The following is a 19,585-nucleotide window of genomic DNA, read 5'->3' as shown; positions in this document are numbered from 1 at the left end:
GCGGCCTGCTGGGAGGACATTTGGTAGAGGCTGTGCGGCTCCCCAACAGGCAAAGGTCCCAGCAGACCCTGGGGAACCACATTTGCTGGTGTTGGAACAAGGACGTTAAGGGGGAAGTCTCATGTCAGATGTGTGTTGTGATTTTCCATAATCCCCGAAATGCTGCTGCTACACGATTGTGTGAACTTTTTCTGGGGCAGGCTGGCACCTAGCCACAGTCTCTGGGCATTGGCCGCAGCATGATCCCACAAACATTCCTGGGGTCAGGTGGGCACCCAGCCATTGCTTGGTGAGATCCTCCCTTGGAGGGTGAGAACAGGTCATAGCTGCAGTCCTTCAGATGTGAGGGGTTGGGAAACAGCTGCATCTGAGATAAAACTCAGGAGGGAGGTGGAGCCTGGCAGCCTGACGGCTTGGTCACGGACAGTGTAAAAGCTGGAGTGGACAGAAGCCAAAGACAAAGGCAGGTGCTTGATTGCCAGGAGGGGAGAAAACAGAGCTCTGATACTAGAGACTGGGTAGCTGGGTGACATCATTTTCACCCCTCCTATGTATGCACATACACGACTACATGCACCACAACGGTCCACCCCAGTAAACTAAGCAGCGCCATCTAGTGAAGAACAGAGCACTAGGCCCCACCCAACTGGGCCAACTATGCTCTTGAGGAACACCACAAGTCTCTCCGCCTGTTTAGTTTACAGACCATAAAGTGCTTCATAGTTTGACTTCTAGGGGAAACCGATGTAATTTTAATCATATTTTAGTCTGTTTGCTGGTCCATCTATTTAATTTTTTTCTTTCTTATTCTTGAATACAGAAAGAGAAAAAAATCATTTTTATTTTCCATTTTTATTAAAAAGATTTTTCTTCAATTTTTTTCTAGTATGTTTTTTATTTTTTTGTAAATTTTTTAAATTCTAGTTTATGTTCATCATTTCATTTTGTTCTATTTTACTGTATTCATTTTTTCAAATTTTCAAATGTTTTCCTTTTTATTTTTTCCTTGTTTTTTTCTTATCTTTTCCTTTTTTCTCTAATCTATCAAGCTCCTTTCAACAAGCAGACCATAATACACCTAGGATCTACCATCCTTTATTGATTTTTTTGTGTTGTTTTTAATTATTTTTTTCTCTGTTAATTCCTTTTCTTCCTTCAAAATGACAAAATGAAGGAATTCACCCCAAAAGAAAGAACAGGAAGAAATGACAGCCAGGGACTTAACATAGATACAAGCAAGATGTCTGAACCAGAATTTAGAATCACGATAATAAGAATACTAGCTGGGGTTGAAAACAGAATCCCCCTCTGTGGATTCTAATTTCATCCTAAAGTAGTAGAATACACATTCTTCTCCAGTGCACATGAAACATTCTCCGAAACAGATCACATAGTGGAACACAAGAAGTAAAAGTGAGTCAGGATGAAATAAAAAATTCTATAACTGAGCTACAATCTCAAATGGGAGCCACAGCAGCAAGGATGGATGAAGCATAGAAGTGAATCAGCGATACAGAGGACAAACTTCTGGAGAACAACGAAGCAGAAAAAAAGAGGAAGACTAAGGCAAAAGAGCACGATTTGAGAATTCGAGAAATCAGTGACTCATTAAAAAGGAGTAACATCAGAATCATAGGGGTCCCAGGGGCGCCTGGGTGGCGCAGTCGGTTAAGCGTCCGACTTCAGCCAGGTCACGATCTCGTGGTCCGTGAGTTCGAGCCCCGCGTCAGGCTCTGGGCTGATGGCTCGGAGCCTGGAGCCTGTTTCCGATTCTGTGTCTCCCTCTCTCTCTGCCCCTCCCCCGTTCATGCTCTGTCTCTCTCTGTCCCAAAAATAAATAAACGTTGAAAAAAAAAAAAATTAAAAAAAAAAAAAGAAAACAAAAAAAAAAGAATCATAGGGGTCCCAGAAGAGGAAGAGAAAAAGGGGTAGAAGGGTTATGTGAGCAAATCATAGCAGAAAACTTCCCTAACGTGGAGACAGACACAGACATCAAAATCCAGGAAACACAGAGGACTCCCAATAGATTCAACAAAAACCGACCATCAACAAGGCATATCATAGTCAAATTTACAAAATACTCAGGCAAGGAAAGAATCAGGAAAGCAGCAAGGGAAAAAAAAAAAAAAAGTCCTTAACCTACAAGGGAAGACAGATCAGGTTCACAGCAGACCTATCCACAAAAAGTTGGCAGGCAATAAAGGAGTGGCAGGATATATTAAATGTGCTCAATTGGAAATATGCAGCCAAGAATTCTTTATCCGGCAAGGCTGTCATTCAAAATAGAAGGAGAGATAAAAAGCTTCCCAGAAAAACAAAAATTAAAGGAGGTTATGACCACTAAACCAGCCCTGCAAGAAATTTTAAGGGGAACTCTCTGAAGGGAGAAAATGCAAGAAAAAAAAAAAAAAAAAAAGACCAAAAGCAACAAAGACTAGAAAGGAACAGAGAACAACACAAGAAACCTCAACTCTACAATCAACATAATGGCAATAAATTCACATATTTCAGTACTCATTCTAAACGTCAATGGACTAAATGCTTCAATCAAAAGACATAGGGTATCAGAATGGATAAGAAAACAAAATCTGTCTATATGCTGTTTACAAGAGACCCACTTTAGACCTGAAGACACCTTCAGATTAAAAGTAAGGATATGGAGAATAATCTATCATGCTAATGGTCACCAAAAGAAAGCTGGATTATATCAGACAATCGAGACTTTAAAATAAAGACTGTAACAAGAGATGAAGAAGGGCATTATATCATAATTAAGGGGTGTATCCACCAAGATCTAACCATTGTAAACATTTATGCTCCAAACGTGGAAACATCCAAATATATAAATCAATTAATCACAAACATAAAGAAATTAATTAATAATAATACCGTAATACTAGGGGACTTCAACACCCCACTTACAACAATGGACAGATCATCTAAATAGAAAATCAACAAAGAAACAGGGCTTTGAATGACACACTGGACCAGATGGCCTTAACAGATATATTCAGAACATTTCATCCTAAAGCAGAATACACATTCTTCTCCAGTGCACATGGAAAATTCTCCAGAATAGATCACACGGTGAGACACAAATCAGCCCTCAACAAGTACAAAAAGATCAAGATCATACCGTGCATATTTTCAGACCACAACGCTATGAAACTCGAAACCAACCACAAAAAAAAAATGTGGAAAGATAACAAATACTTGGAGACTAAAGACCATCCTACTAAAGACTGCACAGGCTAACCAAGAAGTTAAAAAGGAAATTAAAAAGTATATGGAAGCCAATGAAAATGATAACACCACAGCCCAAAACCTCTGGGATGCAGCAAAGGCAGTCATAAGAGGAAGTATGTAGCAATCCAGGCCTTCCTAAAGAAGGAAGAAAGGTCTCAGTTACACAACCTAACCTTACACCTTAGATAGCTGTAAAAAGAATAGCAAATAAAACCCCAAACCAGCAGAAGACAGGAAATAATAAAGATTAGAGCAGAAATCAATGCTATCAAAACCAAAACAAACAACAACAACAACAACAACAACAACAAAACAGTGGAACAGATCAATGAACCAGGAGCTGGTTCTTTGCAAAAATTAACAAAATTGATAATCTCCTAGCCAGTTTGATCAAAAAGAAAAAGGAAAGGACCCAAATAAATAAAATCAAGAATGAAAGAGGAGAGACCACAACCAACACAGCAGCAATACAAACAATAAGACAATATTATGAGCAATTATACACCAATAAAATGGGTAATCTGGAAGAAACGGACAAATTCCTAGAAACATATACACTACCAAAACTGAAACAGCAAGAAATAGAAAATCTGAACAGACCATAACCAGTAAAAAAAAAAAAATTAGTGGCCAAAAATCTGCCAAAAAATAAGAGTCCAGGGACAGATGGCTTTCCAGGGGAATTCTATCAAACATTTAAGGAAGAGTTAAAACCTATTCTCTTGAAGTGTTCCAAAAAACAGAAATGGAAGGACAGCTTGATTCCAAAACCAGACAGAGACCCCACTAAAAAGGAAAACTATAGGCCAATTTCCCTGATGAACATGGATGCAAAAATCCTCAACAAGATACTAGCCAACCGGATCCAACAATACATTAAGAGAATTATTCACCACAACCAAGTGGGATTTATACCTGGGATGCAGGGCTGATTCAATATCCACTAAACAATTAACGTGATGTATCACATCAATAAAATAAAGGACAAGAACCACATGATCTTCTCAATAGATGCAGAGAAAGCATTTGACAAAATACAACATCCTTTCTTGATAAAACCCTCAAGAAAGTAGGGATAAAAGGATCATACCTCAAGATCATAAAAGCCATACGTGAAAGACCCACCGCTAACATCCTCAATGGGGAAAAAGTGAGAGCTTTCCCCCCTAAGGTCAGGAACATAACAGGGATGTCCACTCTCACCACTGTTATTCAACATAGTATTGGAATAACAATACTAGCTTCAGCAATCAGACAACAAAAAGGAATAAAAGGCATCCAAATCGGCAAGGAGGTAGTCAAACGTTCACTCTTCGCACACGACATGATACTCTAATGGAAAACCCAAAAGATTCCACCTAAAAACTGCTGGAACTGATTCATGAATTCAGCAAAGTAGCAGGTTATAAAGTCAATGCACAGAAATAGGTTGCATTCCTATACCCCAACAATGAAGCAACAGAAAGAGAAATTAAGGAATCGATCCCATTTACAATTGCACCAAAAACCATAAAATACCTAGGAATGAATCTAACCAAAGAGATGAAAAATCTGTACACTGAAAACTATAGAAAGCTTATGAAAGAAATTGAAGAAGACACAAAAGAGGAAAAATATTCCATGATCCTGAATAGGAAGAACAAATATTGTTAAGATGTCAATATTACCCAAAGCAATCTACATATTCAATGCAATCCCTATCAAAATAACACTAGCATTCTTCACAGAGCTAGAATAATCCTAAAATTTGTATGGAACCAGAAAAGACCCTGAATAGCCAAAGCGATCTTGAAAAAGAAAACTAAAGCTGGAGGCATCACAATCCCGGACTTCAAGATGTATTACAAAACCGTAATCATCAAGACAGCATGGCTGGCACAAAAACAGACACTCAGAGCAGTGGAACAGAACAGAGAACCCAGAAATGGACCCACAAACGTATGGCCAACTAATCTTTGACAAAGCAGGAAAGAATATCCAATGGAATAAAAACAGTCTCTACAGCAAATGGTGCTGGGAAAACTGGACAACGACATGCAAAAGAATGAACCTGGACCACTTTCTTACACTAGACACAAAAATAAACTCAAAATGAAGGACCTAAACGTTACAACAGGAAGTCATCAAAATCCTCAAGGAGAAAGCAGGCAAAAACCTCTTTGACCTCGGCCACAGCAACTTCTTTTTTTTTTTTTAATTTTTTTTTTTCTACGTTTATTTATTTTTGGGACAGAGAGAGACAGAGCATGAACGGGGGAGGGGCAGAGAGAGAGGGAGACACAGAATCGGAAACAGGCTCCAGGCTCTGAGCCATCAGCCCAGAGCCCGACGCGGGGCTCGAACTCCCGGACCGCGAGATCGTGACCTGGCTGAAGTCGGATGCTTAACCCACTGCGCCACCCAGGCGCCCCAGCAACTTCTTACTCAACATGTCTCTGGAAGCAAGGGAAACAAAAGCAAAAATGAACTACTGGGACCTCATCAAAATAAAAATCTTCTGCACAGCAAAACTAAAAGGCAACCAAGAGAATGGGAGAAGATATTTGCAAATGACATATCAGATAAAAGGGTTAGTATACAAAATCTATAAAGAACTTATCAAACTCGACACCCAAAAAGCAAATAATACAGTGAAGAAATGGGCAAAACACATGAAGACACTTCTCCAAAGAAAACATCCAGATGGACAACCGACACATGAAAAAATGCTCAACATCATTCATCATCAGGGAAATACAAATCAAAACCACAATGAGATACCACCTCACACCTGTCAGATGCCTAACATTAACAACTCAGGAAACAACAGATGTTGGCGAGGATGTGGAGAAAGAGGATCTCTTTTGCACTGCTGGAATGCAAACTGGTGCAGCCACGCTGGAAAACAGTATGGAGGTTCCTCAAAAAATTAAAAATAGAACTACCCTATGATCCAGCAAATGCACTACTAGGTATTTATCCAAGTGACAGAGATGTGCTGTTTCAAAGGGGCACATGCACCCCAATGTTTATAGCAGCACTATCAACAGTAGTCAAAGTATGGAAAGACTACACTGCCCATATGGAAAATGTCCACTGACCAATGAATGGATAAAGAATACGTGGTATACATACGTACATATGTACGTATACACATATGCATATACATACATATGCATTATATGTATATGTATACATGTACATATACATATACATTTATACATACATGTGTACATGCATACATATGTACATACACATATATACGTATATATGTATGCTGCACACACACACACACATATACACACAATGGAATACTACCAGGTGATGAAAAAGAATGAAATCTTTCCATTTGCAACAATGTCGATGGAACCAGAGAGTATTATGCTAAGCAAAGTAATTCAGTCAGAGAAAGAGATCATATTTTTTCACCATATGTGGAATCAAGAAACACAACAGATAACAGAGGGGAAAGGAAGGAAAAATAAAGGATTTTTTAAAACAGAGAGGGAGGCAAACCATAAGAGACTCTCAAATACAGAGAACAAACTGAGGGTTGCTGGAGGGGAGGTGGGTAGAGGAATGTGTTAAATGGGTGATGGGCATTGAGGAGGGCACTTTTTGGGATGAGCACTGGGTATCATACGTAAGAGATAAATCACTGGGTCTACTCCTGAAGCCAAGATTACACTGTATGTTAATGAAATTGAATTTAAGTTTTAAAAAATAATAATGGTGAGTTGAAAGATACCGAAAATTTGTTCTTATAAGCAATAGATACTCTTACTGCTTCAGACAGAAAACTGGTTGATATAAAATCAAAAGGACATCATGATGATGTGGTAGTTAGTTAAGAGCGGGAATCTATAACTCAACTGCTTGGCTTGAATTCTAGCTTTGTCATTTGTGATTTTTGACCTCTCTGTGCCTCAGCTTTCTCATCTGCAACACAGGGATAACATTGTAGGGTTTTCGTGAGGACTGAATGCAGTAACAGACTACAACCTAAAGCATAGTAAGTGCTACATGAATGTTGGCTATCGTAGTTTGTGGAGTTCCAGGGAAATTCCAAGCTCTGACAGAGCCGTGGAAGAATTATTTGAAAAGTTAAATGAAAATATTGAAAAGACAAGCTATCATCTGAGGAAAGTGTTCTATGTTGGAAAAAAAGTATTTTAGAGGCAAACATCTTAGAAATGATGTATATCCAACTAAGAAAAATCAGTAACAATTATAAAGCAACAAATGATTGATAATTGGTTGGAAAGAAAAGAGAGGAAGAAGAGGAGAAGAAAAAGGAGGAAATGAATAGGTTGCCAGGGAAAGTTTTTCTGTTATTTATCATTCGAGAATTTCAGAGGCATTCATAAACACCAAAATCAGAAATAAAGAATGTTGGAAAAGACAACTTTAATTTTTAATACTGTTAAAAGGTGCTTAGACAATGAAGTTCTTTGTTTCTGGAAAGAGATTCCCAATGAAGAGATATCTTTTGTTTAAACTTCACTGGACACTTCCTTTTCTATATAAGGTCTTTGGGATCTTACAGATAGATATTTTATATTTTTTCATATATATGATTTATTACATATGTGATACATACATAAAGAAGTATAATAAAAAATGAACATGTATGGAACTGTCATCCACTTAACAGTTGGAATTGTATCTATATGTGCCCTTTCCCTAGCTCATTCATTCCCTAGCTTCTTTATCAATATATTGTTTAGCTGTTCTTATTTTTAAGCATTTTTTTAAATGTTATCATGCTGTATGTATTATTCTATGACTTATTGTTCTCATTTAGCATTCAAGTATTCATCTATAATGATACATGAATGGTAACTTCATTTATTTTCACCTACATTGAAAAGATATTCCACAATTAATCATATTCCTGTCAATGGCATTTTGATTGTTTCAGATTTTTTGCTCTTACAAACAGTGCTACTTGGAACATTCTTGCATTTGTCTTTTTTTTCTAGCTTTATCAATCTATAATTGACAAATAAAAATTGTATGTATTTATGGTTAAAAAAAAAAAAAACAGTAAAGAAATAGGCAGAAGACACAAATACACGTTTTACCAAAGAAGACATCCAGATTGCTAACAGACACATGAAACAATGTTCAACATCACTTACCATCAGGGAAATACAAATCAAAACCACAATGAGGTAAGGTACCACCTCACATCTGTCAGAATGGCTAAAATGAACAACACAAGAAATAGGTGTGGGCAAAGACACAGAGAATGGGGAACCCTCTGACACTGCTGGTGGGAATGCAAACTGGTGCAGCCACTCTGGAAAACAGTGTGGAGGTTCCTCAAAAAGTTAAAAACAGAACTACCCTACAACCCAGCACTATTAAGTATTCATCCAAACGATACAGATTCGAAGGGGTACCTGCATCTCAATGGTTATAGCAGCATTATCCACAAGAGCCAAATTATGGAAAGAGCCCAAATGTCTACTGAATGATGAATAGATACAGACAATGTAGTATACACAAAGACACACACACACATACACACACCACTCATATACACAAAATGGAATATTACTCGGCCATCAAAAAGAATGAAATCTTGGGGCGCCTGGGTGACTCAGTCGGTTAAGTGTCTGACTTCAGCTCAGGTCATGATTTCACAGTTTTTGAGTTCAAGTCCCGCATCAGGCTCTGTGCTGACAGCTCTGAGCCTGGAGCCTACTTCAAAATCTGTGACTCCCTCTCTTTCTGCCCCTCCACCGCTCATGCTCTGTCTCTGTCTCTCAAAAAATAAATAAACGTTAAAAAAATTTTTTAAAAAAATGAAATCTTGCCATTTGCAATGACGTGGACTGAACTAGAGTGTATTGTATCAGATGAAATAAGTACCTATGATTTCACTCATATGTGGAGTTTAAGAAACAAGCAGATGAACACATGGGAAGGGGAGGGGAAAAAAGATAGAGGATGCCTGGGTGGTTCAGTCGGTTGAGTGTCCCACTCTTGATTTCAGCTCAGGTCATGATTCCAGGGTCATGGGATTTAGCTCTGCACTGCAAGTGGAGCTTGCTTAAGATTCTCCCTCTCTCCCTCTTCTCCTCTCCCCAGCTCCAGCCCTCTCTCTCTCTAAAACTTAAAAAAAAAAAAAAAATTAATATCTTATCAAAAAAGAGATAGAGAAAGAAAAATGCAAATCAAAACCACAGTGATGCACTTCACACCCAGTAGGATGCCTATAATCGTTAAAAAAAGAAAAAAAAGGAAATAACACGTGTTGGCAAAGATGCAGAGAAATCAGAACCCTCACTGCTGGTGGGAATGCAAAATGTCACTGTGGTAAACAATTTGGCAGTGCCTCACTAAACTAAACAGAATTACTGTATGATTCAGCAATTCCACGTCTGAGTATATAACCAACAAAATGGAAAGTGAGTGTTCAAACAAAAAGTTGTACACGAGTTTACAGCAGCCCTATTCACAACAGCTAAAAGGTTGGGAACAAGCTAGGTGTCCAACAATGAATGCACAGATAAACAAAACATGATATATTCATGCAATGGAATATTCTTCATGCAAAGAAATGAAGTACTGATAAATGTTACAATGTATGCATATAGACACGCACAATGTATGTTCAAAGGATGAACCTTGAATACATTATGCTAAGACAAAGAAGCCAGACACAAAAGGCTGCATATTGTATGGTTCCATTTGTACAAAACATCCAGATGAGGCAAATCCAGAGACCAAAAGCAGATTCATGGTTTCTAGGCCTAGGAGTGGGGGAGAATGGGGAGTGATTGGTTAATGGGTACAGGGTCTCCTTATTTAGGGTGATGAAAATGTTTTGAAACTAGACAGTGGTGATGGTTGCACAACACTGTGAATACACTATCACTGAAGTCTACGCTTTAAAATGCTTCATTTCATGTTACGTGTATTTTACCACAATAAAAAAAAATGTTAATTTTAGAAAGAATACTGAAAATAAAAAATAAGTGACTGATTTAAAGCTCAAATGACAAGCTAAACTCCAGACTGGACACAGTCAAAGAAAAATTAGTAAACTGGAGGATCCCCTCAGGGCACAACAAAGAGAGAGAAAGCAACTGAGATACCATATCATGTACACTATTCATTTGTTTTATAGACCCTTTGTTTGCACAAAATATAAAGAGGGCCAACTAATTTACCAACATTTCTGAATTTGTAGACCCCAAATCAATACGGTTTTAAAATATTCCTATTTTAAACTTCACTGCACAAGAAAAGGGGGCTGACCCCTCAATTCGCGACAAAAGTATGAAGAGGGCTCAGGAATTGAAATAAAAGGGGTAAAGGGGAATAAAGACAGGTGGGAGAAGGACCCCAGAGAGGAAGCAGCTGAATGGGACAGCAGAGCCACTGCCTGTCCTCATCACCCTGGGCCCAGGGACGCTCGTCACACAAAATAACTGAGTGCCTACAGTGTATAAGGCACTCTGCCATTATGCAGGGTACTGGACCACCACCACAATGATGACACTGGTTTTAAGGTGGCCCCAGACAGTTAGGTGGGGAAAGGAGAACTGGTAAAAGTAGGCTGTTGTTCACCTTGGAAAATCAACTAAGCCAATCAAGGAATCATGAAAAGCTAGGATTTAAAAACAAAAACGGATATGGTTTTGCCATTTGGGCAAACGGAATGTAAACTGTAGCCACAGAGATGATGCAGTTAGTCTAAGTCTGAGACCTAAAAGAGACAGGCAGAAATAAATAGGGAAGCTGGTTAGCCAATCACCGAAGAGAGTGAATGAAAAGGAAGGAGTGACAGAAAACTAACTGATTTGACCAACATCAGTCACACATATGCATCACACTTCACAAGAGCCATCGGCCTGTGTCGCCATCCACCAGTCTTGCCATTTATTTACTATTATTTTTTTAAGTTTATTTATTTACTTTGAGAGAGAGAGAGACAGAGACAGAGCACATGAGCAGGGGAGGGGCGGAAAGAGTGGGGGGTGAGAGAGAATCCAGGCAGGCTCTCTCTGCACTACCAGCACAGAGCCCGACATGGGGCTCAAAACACGAACTGCGAGATCCTGACCTGAGCCAAAGTCAAGAGCCGGACGCTTAACCGACTGAGCCACCCAGGCACCGCTTGCCATTTATCATCAATGAAGATGTGATCCCACGTTATGATTTCCTAAATTTACATCAACAGTAATGCCTCTGGCATCACAGCCCTTGCCAAAGTATACAAAACAGGCTTCCACTGAAAGCTCACTCAGGCTGCTAACGTGCTTTATGCACGTAGAGTAGAGTAGAAAATTAAACAAATCTATAAACTAAATTAAACAATAACCACAAGCAAACACTAGATGTGGGCTTCCTCCTCCTGTGCTTTCTCTTTGCATTACGAAACTTTAGGAGACCTGGACATAATGGATGCCCCACGGAGTGAACAGAGCTGAGGCAATCACAAAGCTGCTGCACTCCTGAAATGTCGTTCAACGTTTTTCTAGCCCTTTGCAGCCCACAACGGATCAGTCCCCACAGAGAATACACAGGTAGCTCTTTTTAATGTCATGGCAGCTTTGGATTTGCTCAACGAAGCCTGCAGGTGATTGCTTTCCTAGGCCCATTACAAATGTCTCAGAGTTGGAACAAGAAACAGAGATCTTGAGAGCAGAGATCTCTCTTTTCAATTATCCCATTTTGGTATAACACTTACTTTTTCCTAACTATAAAAGCAATGCACGCTCAATACTCAACTTTAGGAGCATTTAATGCCTCCTACTGAACACCACTTTCAGCGCCCATCTGAAGGATGGGGATTCCCGAGGGGCTGCTGAGGGGCACATTTGAAACCAGTTTCCTGGGTCCACTCAATCAGTCTGAGTGTCCAATAAAGCACCCTTAACCTCTGGCTCATCCTGCAGTAGAGGGCAAAAACTGATGAATGTATGCATTAGGTTTATCACCCCTAAAGCAATTACGGAAGAAGAGCCAAAGAACAGGAAAAACCCTTTGAAAGCACCAGAGTTATGAACTGTGCAGGATTAAAAATGGCCACAAACTCTGACATTCCTTCTATTGCAAGGTGGGTCTACATCCCTCTTCTGGAATCTGGATGGGTATGAGACTGCTTTGGCCAATAGCATATGGCAGAACTGATGCTGCACCCCTTTCCGGGCCTGGCCTCAGGGGGCTGGCACTTTCATCTCCTGTCTGTTGAAACACCTGCTCCTGGAGTGCTTGTAGTGGGAGAAGCCAGCTACAATGTTAGAAATCCAATCACCCTGGGACGCCTGGATGGCTCAGTTGGTTGACTTTGGCTCAAGTCATGATCTCACGGTTCATGAGTTCAAGCCCCCTGTACATCTCTGTGCTGACAGTGCAGAGCTTGCTTAGGATTCTCTCTCTCTCCTTCTCTCTACCCCTCCCCTGCTTGCTCACGTGCACTCTCTCTCAAAAAAAGTAAATAAACTTAAAGAAAGAAAGAAAGAAAGAAAGAAAGAAAGAAAGAAAGAAAGAAAGAAAGAAAGAAAACAAACTACCCTGTGACTACCAGGTTATGAGAAGCCCAAGTGATGGGGGGAGACCCTGGAGGATAAGATAAAGTGGGAGGAGGGGAGGAGCAAGATGCACACAGGCCATCTTAGAAGTAGATCCCCCAGCCCCAGCTAATACTAAATGGATCAGAGACAAGTGCCCAGCCAAGCCCCTCCTCAATTTCTGACCCACAAAAGGAAGACAGAATGGTTATTTTTAAGCCACTGAATTTTGGGGTGGTGTGTTATGCAGCAATAGCTAACAGGAGCAGAAGGCAAGGTAGGCAAGTTCTTGAGAAGAGGAGATGCCCTCACAAAGCCAAAGGGTCAGGGGGCCAGCCAAATGAGAGCAGAGTAGGGGGTGTGCCACAGCAAAAGCAAAGGGGGTTCCAAACAGACTACACCCAAACAGGCCAAAGGTGCTGAGAATTCTGGTCATGTAGGTGTGGTGGGTCAGCCTGGTTTTCAAGGACCAACTCAAGGCCAACTGGGGCAGAGCAGGCCTCAAAGAGCCATTTGGGGTAATTATGCCACTAGCCCCTCCCTCCCAGGTGCCCAGAAAAGAGACACAGGTGAAAAGGACACCCTCATTAATTGCACACACATCTATGACAGTCCCCTCTCCATCCCCTCTATCCCCACTGCTAGGACTGCCTACTCCTCTTGCCCACACCCCTTCTATTTATCCCACCTCCCCACGGCTACCAAAAAAGCAACTGAAGGATATACAATGGCACTTTCAGCAGCCTTCCAAGAGCCACTTCTTCCATCCCCCTTCCCAAGAGCCCCAGACCTCCACTGTGACTCCGGTGGTCCTCGGGAAGTCAACTCCATAGGCCACGAAACATATGACCTAAGCTGAGCCAGGCAGTCCATCCCATACTGGTTCAGAGTTGACATACAACCCACGCTGGCCCAAAGTGACCTTCAGGACTTCTGCTTGACATGAAGAGACAAAGGCTCGTTCTCCTTGGGATGGTAAGTTGTGAAGACTGCAATCATCATGGCCATCCTGCAGAAGGCCAGCCTGAAGACAAGGCTAACACACATGGGAGAAAGCAGGGCTCAGTGAATCCCAGAGAAACAGTCACAGCAATGACAGAAGGAATGCAGTGCAAGCTGAACCTGAACTCATCATACCTCTGCATTCTTCAGTCATATAGCAATAAACCCTGTTTCATTTAAGACTGGCGGGGGTCCAAGTGGGCGGGGGTCCAAATGGAAGAGTTGTGGCTGGTGAGGAAATGCCTGAAAGCACATGAGCACTGGGTGTGAGCACTGGGTGGGAGGGACAATCTTCCCTCTATTCGATCCTTAAAAAGTAAGAGAAACAATAAAATTTAAAATAAAGTTCAATCACTGAAGAGGAAGGGAGTGAAAATAAATGCTAAATCTAACTAAATCAACAGCCAACACACGAAAGCAACCTAAGTGTCTACTGATAGATGAAAGCATAAAAAAGATGTGGTCTAGGGAGGGGGGTGGGGGGGGGAGCCTGGGTGGCTCAGTTGGTTGAGCCTCTGACTCTTGATTTCAGCTCAGGTCATGATCCCAGGGTCGTGGGATCGAGCCCTGCATCAGGCTCCGTGCTGAGAGTGGAGCCTGCTCTAGATTCTCTCTCTTCCTCTGCCCCTCCCCTGCTTGTATGCTCTCTCTGAAAAAAAAAAAAAAATTAAGAATAATAATAACAAAGCCATTTTAAAAAAGGATGTGATATATATACACAATAGAATACTATTCAGCCATAAGAAAAGAAGGAAATCCTGCCATTTGCAAGAACATGGATGCACATTAAGGGCTTTCAATCAGACAGAAAAAGACAAATACTATACAATCTCACTTATACACGGAGTCTAAAAAACCAAGCTCATGGATACAGAGAACAGATTGGTGGTTGCCAGAGTCAGGGGGTGGAGAGTGGGTAAAATGGATGAAGCTGGTCAAAAGGTTCAAACTTCCAATTGTAAGATAAATAAATTCTGGGATATAAGATATGGCATAATGACCAAAGTTAACAATACTGTATCACATATTTGAAAGTTGCTAGGAGAGTAGATCTTAAAAGTTCTCATCACAGGGGCGCCTGGCTGGCTGGTTAAGCATCCCCCTCTTGATCTTGGCTCAGGTCATGATCTCACAGTTCATGAGTTCAAATCCCAAGTTGGGCTCTGTACTGACAGTACTGAGCCTGCTTGCGATTCTCTCTCCTTCTTCTCCTACTGACGCTCCCACTACCCCCCTCAAAAATAAATAAATAAACTTTGTTCTGGTTGAATTACTTATTTTTGAGAGAGAGCATGCACGCATGTGTGCAAGCAGGGGGGGGGAGGGGGGAAGAGAGAGAAAGGGGGAGAGAGAGAGAGAGAGAAAGAGAGAGAGAGAGAGAGAGAGAGAGAGAGAATGAATGAATGAATGAATATCCCAAGCAGGTTCCACGCAGTCAATGCAGACCCCAACATAGGGCTCGATCTCACAAACCATTAGATCATGACCTGAGGGGAAATCAAATGCGACACTTAACTGACTGAGCCACCCAGGTAACCCAAATAAATAAAGTTAAAAAAAAAAAAAGTTCTTATCACAAGAAAAGTAAAACTGTAACTATGTGAGATGATGAACATTAACTGAACTAACATTAGCGATCATTTCACAATATACCCACATATCAAATCATCATGTGGTACAACTAAAACTAATGCTAAAACTAACATATGTCAATTGTATCTCAGTAAAACTAGAAAAAAATTTTAATTTTTTCCAAAAAACAAACTACTTTAAGTCTTAAAATTGCTGAAGTGGCCCTGAGAATCCTAAAATAAAGAAAATATAGGGGCTCCTGGGTGGCTTAGTCAGATAAGCATCCGACTTCAGCTCAGGTCATGATCTCACGGTTTGTGGGTTTGAGCCCCACATCAGGCTCTGCACTGATAGCTCAGAGCCTGGAGCCTGCTTCAGATTCTGTGTCTCACCTCTCTCTCTCCCCTCCCCCACTTGTGCTCTCTTTATTTTAAATAAAATAAACTTTAAAAGAAAAAAAAGAAATAAAATGTATTCATTAGCAATTTGTTTGTGTTCCAACATCCCTCCAGCTCTGGGGGGGGGGGGGGGGGGGGGGCTTTCCATACTGGAGCTGGAAGCCAAAAACTCAAAATTAACCAAAACATAGCAAGTGTGTACAACATGCTCTCTGCGTCTTGTTCCATCAAAGACCACAAAAGAGATAAAAAGCTGAAAGAACAAGAGAGACCCTACTGATATCACTGTAGTTGTTTCTGAAAGCCCGAAGGACTTGGAAATAAATTGATTAAAACTTTTTGTATAAATCACATCAATTTTTCATCAAAACGATCAGATATATCATATCCCCACAAACTTAAACTGTGACCCATTATAAAATTATATTGTTAACAGTACACTGCTTCAGGCACTTCACAGAATTACCTAGACAAAATACACATCATTTCAAAAAGTAAAAGGCACATGGGTGCCTGGGTGGCTCAGTTGGTTAAGTGCCCAACTCTTGATTTCAGCTTAAGGTCATAATCTCACAGTTCATGAGTTCGAGCCCCACATCAGCTCCATGCTGACAGTGCAGAGCCTGCTTTGGATTCTCTCTCTCCCTGTCTTTCTGCCCTTCTCCGACTCATGCAGCGCGCATGTGCTCTCTGTCTCTCTCAAAATAAATAAGTAAACTTTATTAAAAAAGTAACAGGAAAACAAAACTAATACTACACAAAACACTCCTCTTTAAGGACTCAGGTGAATGCTCATTTGTTTTCACTTGGGCATTCCTTAACAAGCACCAGTGTTCCACCACCTAAAATGCCTTCACTTACACTCTTATGGTATTCCTTGTGCTCGTCCTTTCAAGGGACTTCAGGGTGTTCCAAAATTTGTCTGAGATTACTCAGCAATGGGATGATTCTACAAATACCAATCAGAGGAGACAATGATGACAGCATTTAATCCCCAGCTCAGCAAAAGAAAAATAATTATTCAGAAGACTTGACTTAACTACTGAATTTTGGGAAGAAATATGTCTGCAGCAAGGTCATGCAGAAGGAACCCCGTTGACACAGGGTGGGAGAAAACACTGGAGACATCCATGACCAGACTTGTGAATGGAGCTCTAAACTTGGATTATTTCCAGAAGAGGCAAATACATTCCGTTCAACCAGGACCCAAGTAAAGAGTGGGATTTAAGGCAGGGATGTCCTGATCATGACAAAGAGACACCTTACACAAGTAAGAGGAGAAATAAGATAAAAGGAAATGCCAAAGAGGAATAGGAATATCACTCTTCTAAACGTAAGTAATCTGATGAGCTGATAATCCTCAATGTGGGGCTTTGCTACAGAGCTTCAAAATTAGGCAGTAACTTTTCTTACTTATGGCTGAAAACAGATACAATAAATAAGGGATCAGGGTTTGTTTCTTCCAGAGAAAGTCAAAGTATAGGAGATACCACAGAGTTAACTGTTAACAACTCTTAGATGTCTATAAAAGGGTATGATGGCAGCAAAAGAAATTGTAATTAGATATTGAGACATTCTTAGGAAAGTCTCACACTGAGATGTATTACCAAAGGAGGCTAAACATTCTAATAACTGAAGGAAAAGACAAAACATGATGGTATTAAATGCAATCTGCCCTCCAGAAACCTGAAAACAGACTAGAAATGAATGGTCCCCTTTTTAAAAAGACACATAATTTCAGATTCATAATTCTCCCGTAAACCAAGACCACTAGAGCAAGGCATTTTCTAGACTAAATCTCAAACTAGGTTGGCATTCCTTCCAATAAACAGTTAAGTAAAGACCTAAACCTTCACTATCCAATATGATAGCCATTACACACACACAGCTATTGGGTATTTGAAATGTGGCTGGTCCAAATTTAGATGGGCTATATGTATAAACTACACACCAGATTTAGATGACTTCAGCACAAAAAAAAGAATGAAAATTATCTCAATAACTTTTTATATTGATTAAAAGGTGAAATCATACTATTTTGGATATACTGAGTTAAATAAAATATACTTTTAAAATTAATTTCAGGGACGCCTGGGTGGTTCAGTCAGTTAAGCATCTGACTCTTGACATCAACTCAGGTCATGATCTCCCGGTTCATAATTTCAAGTCCCACATTGGACTCTGTGCTGACAAGTGTGGAGCCTGCTTGGGATTCTCTTCTTCTCTCTCTGCCCCTTCCCTGCTCGTGTTCTTTCTCTCTCTCTCTCTCTCTCTCTCTCTCTCTCTCTCAAAATAAGTAAATAAGCTTTTAAATAAATAAGTAAATAAAACTAAATAAAATTAATTTCACTTGTTTCTTTTTACTTTCTTTTAATATGGCTACTAGAAATTTAAAATGACACATGGCTATAGGGCGCCTGGGTGGCTCAGTCAGTTAATCGTCTGACTTCGGCTCAGGTCATGATCTCACAGTTCATGGATTTGAGCCCCACACGGGGCTCTATGCTGACAGCTCAGAGTCTGGAGCCTGCTTCAGATTCTGTGTCTCTGTCTCTCCCTGCTTCTCCCTCACTCATGCTCTTTCTCTTTCTCTCTCTCTCTCTCTCAAAAATAAGTAATTAAAAAAATTTTTAAATAAAATGCCACTTGACTCACATTTGTACCTGCATTGTCTTCTCTGTCAGACATCATAAGCAAGCAAAATTAAACACCACTATATCAAACACACTTCTGGGTTGCTAAATATTTCAAATGTGAACAGAAGAATGAAAAGGGGTGGGGTGCCTGGGTGACTCAGCTGGTGAAGTATTGCCTCTTGATTTTGGCTCAGGTCATGATCTCGCGGTTCGTGGAATCACGTCCCTAATGGGGCTCTGCACTGACAGCAAGGAGCCTGCTTGGAATTCTCTCTCTCCCTCTCTCTGCCCCTCCCTCACACATGCAGGCACTCACAGTCTCTCTCTCCCAAAATAAATAAATAAACATTAAAAAAATAAAGAAAGAATGAAAAAGAGTAAACAGTATCCGTGGCATTCAGAGAACTCCTACCACAACAGCAGTAGCAGCAGCCACTAGGTTGTTTTAAGTGATAAGCACAAACAACAAACTTTCTGGAAAAAGAGATGCCATAGTCGCAGATTCTCTTTTCGACCTGCCTGGAAGTGTGCCAGAGACTCTCCTCTTGGGCGGCTCACCCTTCTGCCTACCTTTGATGAGCTCCGGCCTGTAGGTCTTGCGCAGCTGCTCCAGGAAGCTGTTGTAGAAGCTTTCTGCCTGCTCTGTGGGCATTGCCAGGTGAAAGTCAGGCTTGTTCCCCTTGAGCACGCACTGGAGGGTGAACTGGCTGATGCACAGCACCTCATACTGTTTGTCCATCACACTCTTCGACCAGTGTTTCCCACTCTCATCCTCAAACACACGCAGGTTTAAAATCTTTCTGACCCTAAGCAGGAAAACAGTGGTTAGAGAAACCTGAAGAATCATAAGCCCCCAACACACTCCATACCCCCAAAGTGTCACCTGTTGAAAAAGAACATAACGACAAACTCCTCTACCTCAGTAAAAAGAGCACCAGCTTCCAAGTCAGGTAGCCTAGATGATTTTTTTTTTTAATTTTTTTCTAATGTTTATTTATTTTCGAGAGATAGAGAGACAGAGCATGAGCAGGGGAGGGGCAGAGAGAAAGAGAGACACAGAATCCGAAACAGGCTCCAGGCTCTGAGCTGTCAGCACAGAGCCTGACATGGGGCTTGAACCCATCAATGGCGAGATCATGACCTGAGCCGAAGTCAAACACTTAACCGACTGAGCCACCCAGGCGCCCCACGTAGCATAGATTCTAATTTGAATTCAGGCTTTTTG

General features: G+C 40.7%; 1 protein-coding gene across 2 annotated transcripts in view; it reads right to left on the bottom strand.

The window, feature by feature from the left end:
- DTD1 (D-aminoacyl-tRNA deacylase 1) overlaps positions 1-19,585 on the bottom strand; it is a 196,269-nt gene that overhangs the window by 171,307 nt on the left and 5,377 nt on the right. For both annotated transcript variants that reach the window (XR_003967702.1, XM_030310175.2), the window contains exon 3: positions 18,931-19,166. Coding sequence is in view for 1 of the 2 variants with exons in the window: in XM_030310175.2 (XP_030166035.1) it covers positions 18,931-19,166 (236 nt within the window). In the remaining variant the exon portion in view is untranslated. The remainder of the gene's footprint in view (positions 1-18,930; positions 19,167-19,585) is intronic.

The sequence above is a fragment of the Lynx canadensis genome, chromosome A3 (assembly GCF_007474595.2).
Source record: "Lynx canadensis isolate LIC74 chromosome A3, mLynCan4.pri.v2, whole genome shotgun sequence".
NCBI lineage: Eukaryota > Metazoa > Chordata > Mammalia > Carnivora > Felidae > Lynx > Lynx canadensis.
This window is presented reverse-complemented; position numbering and strand designations above follow the sequence as displayed.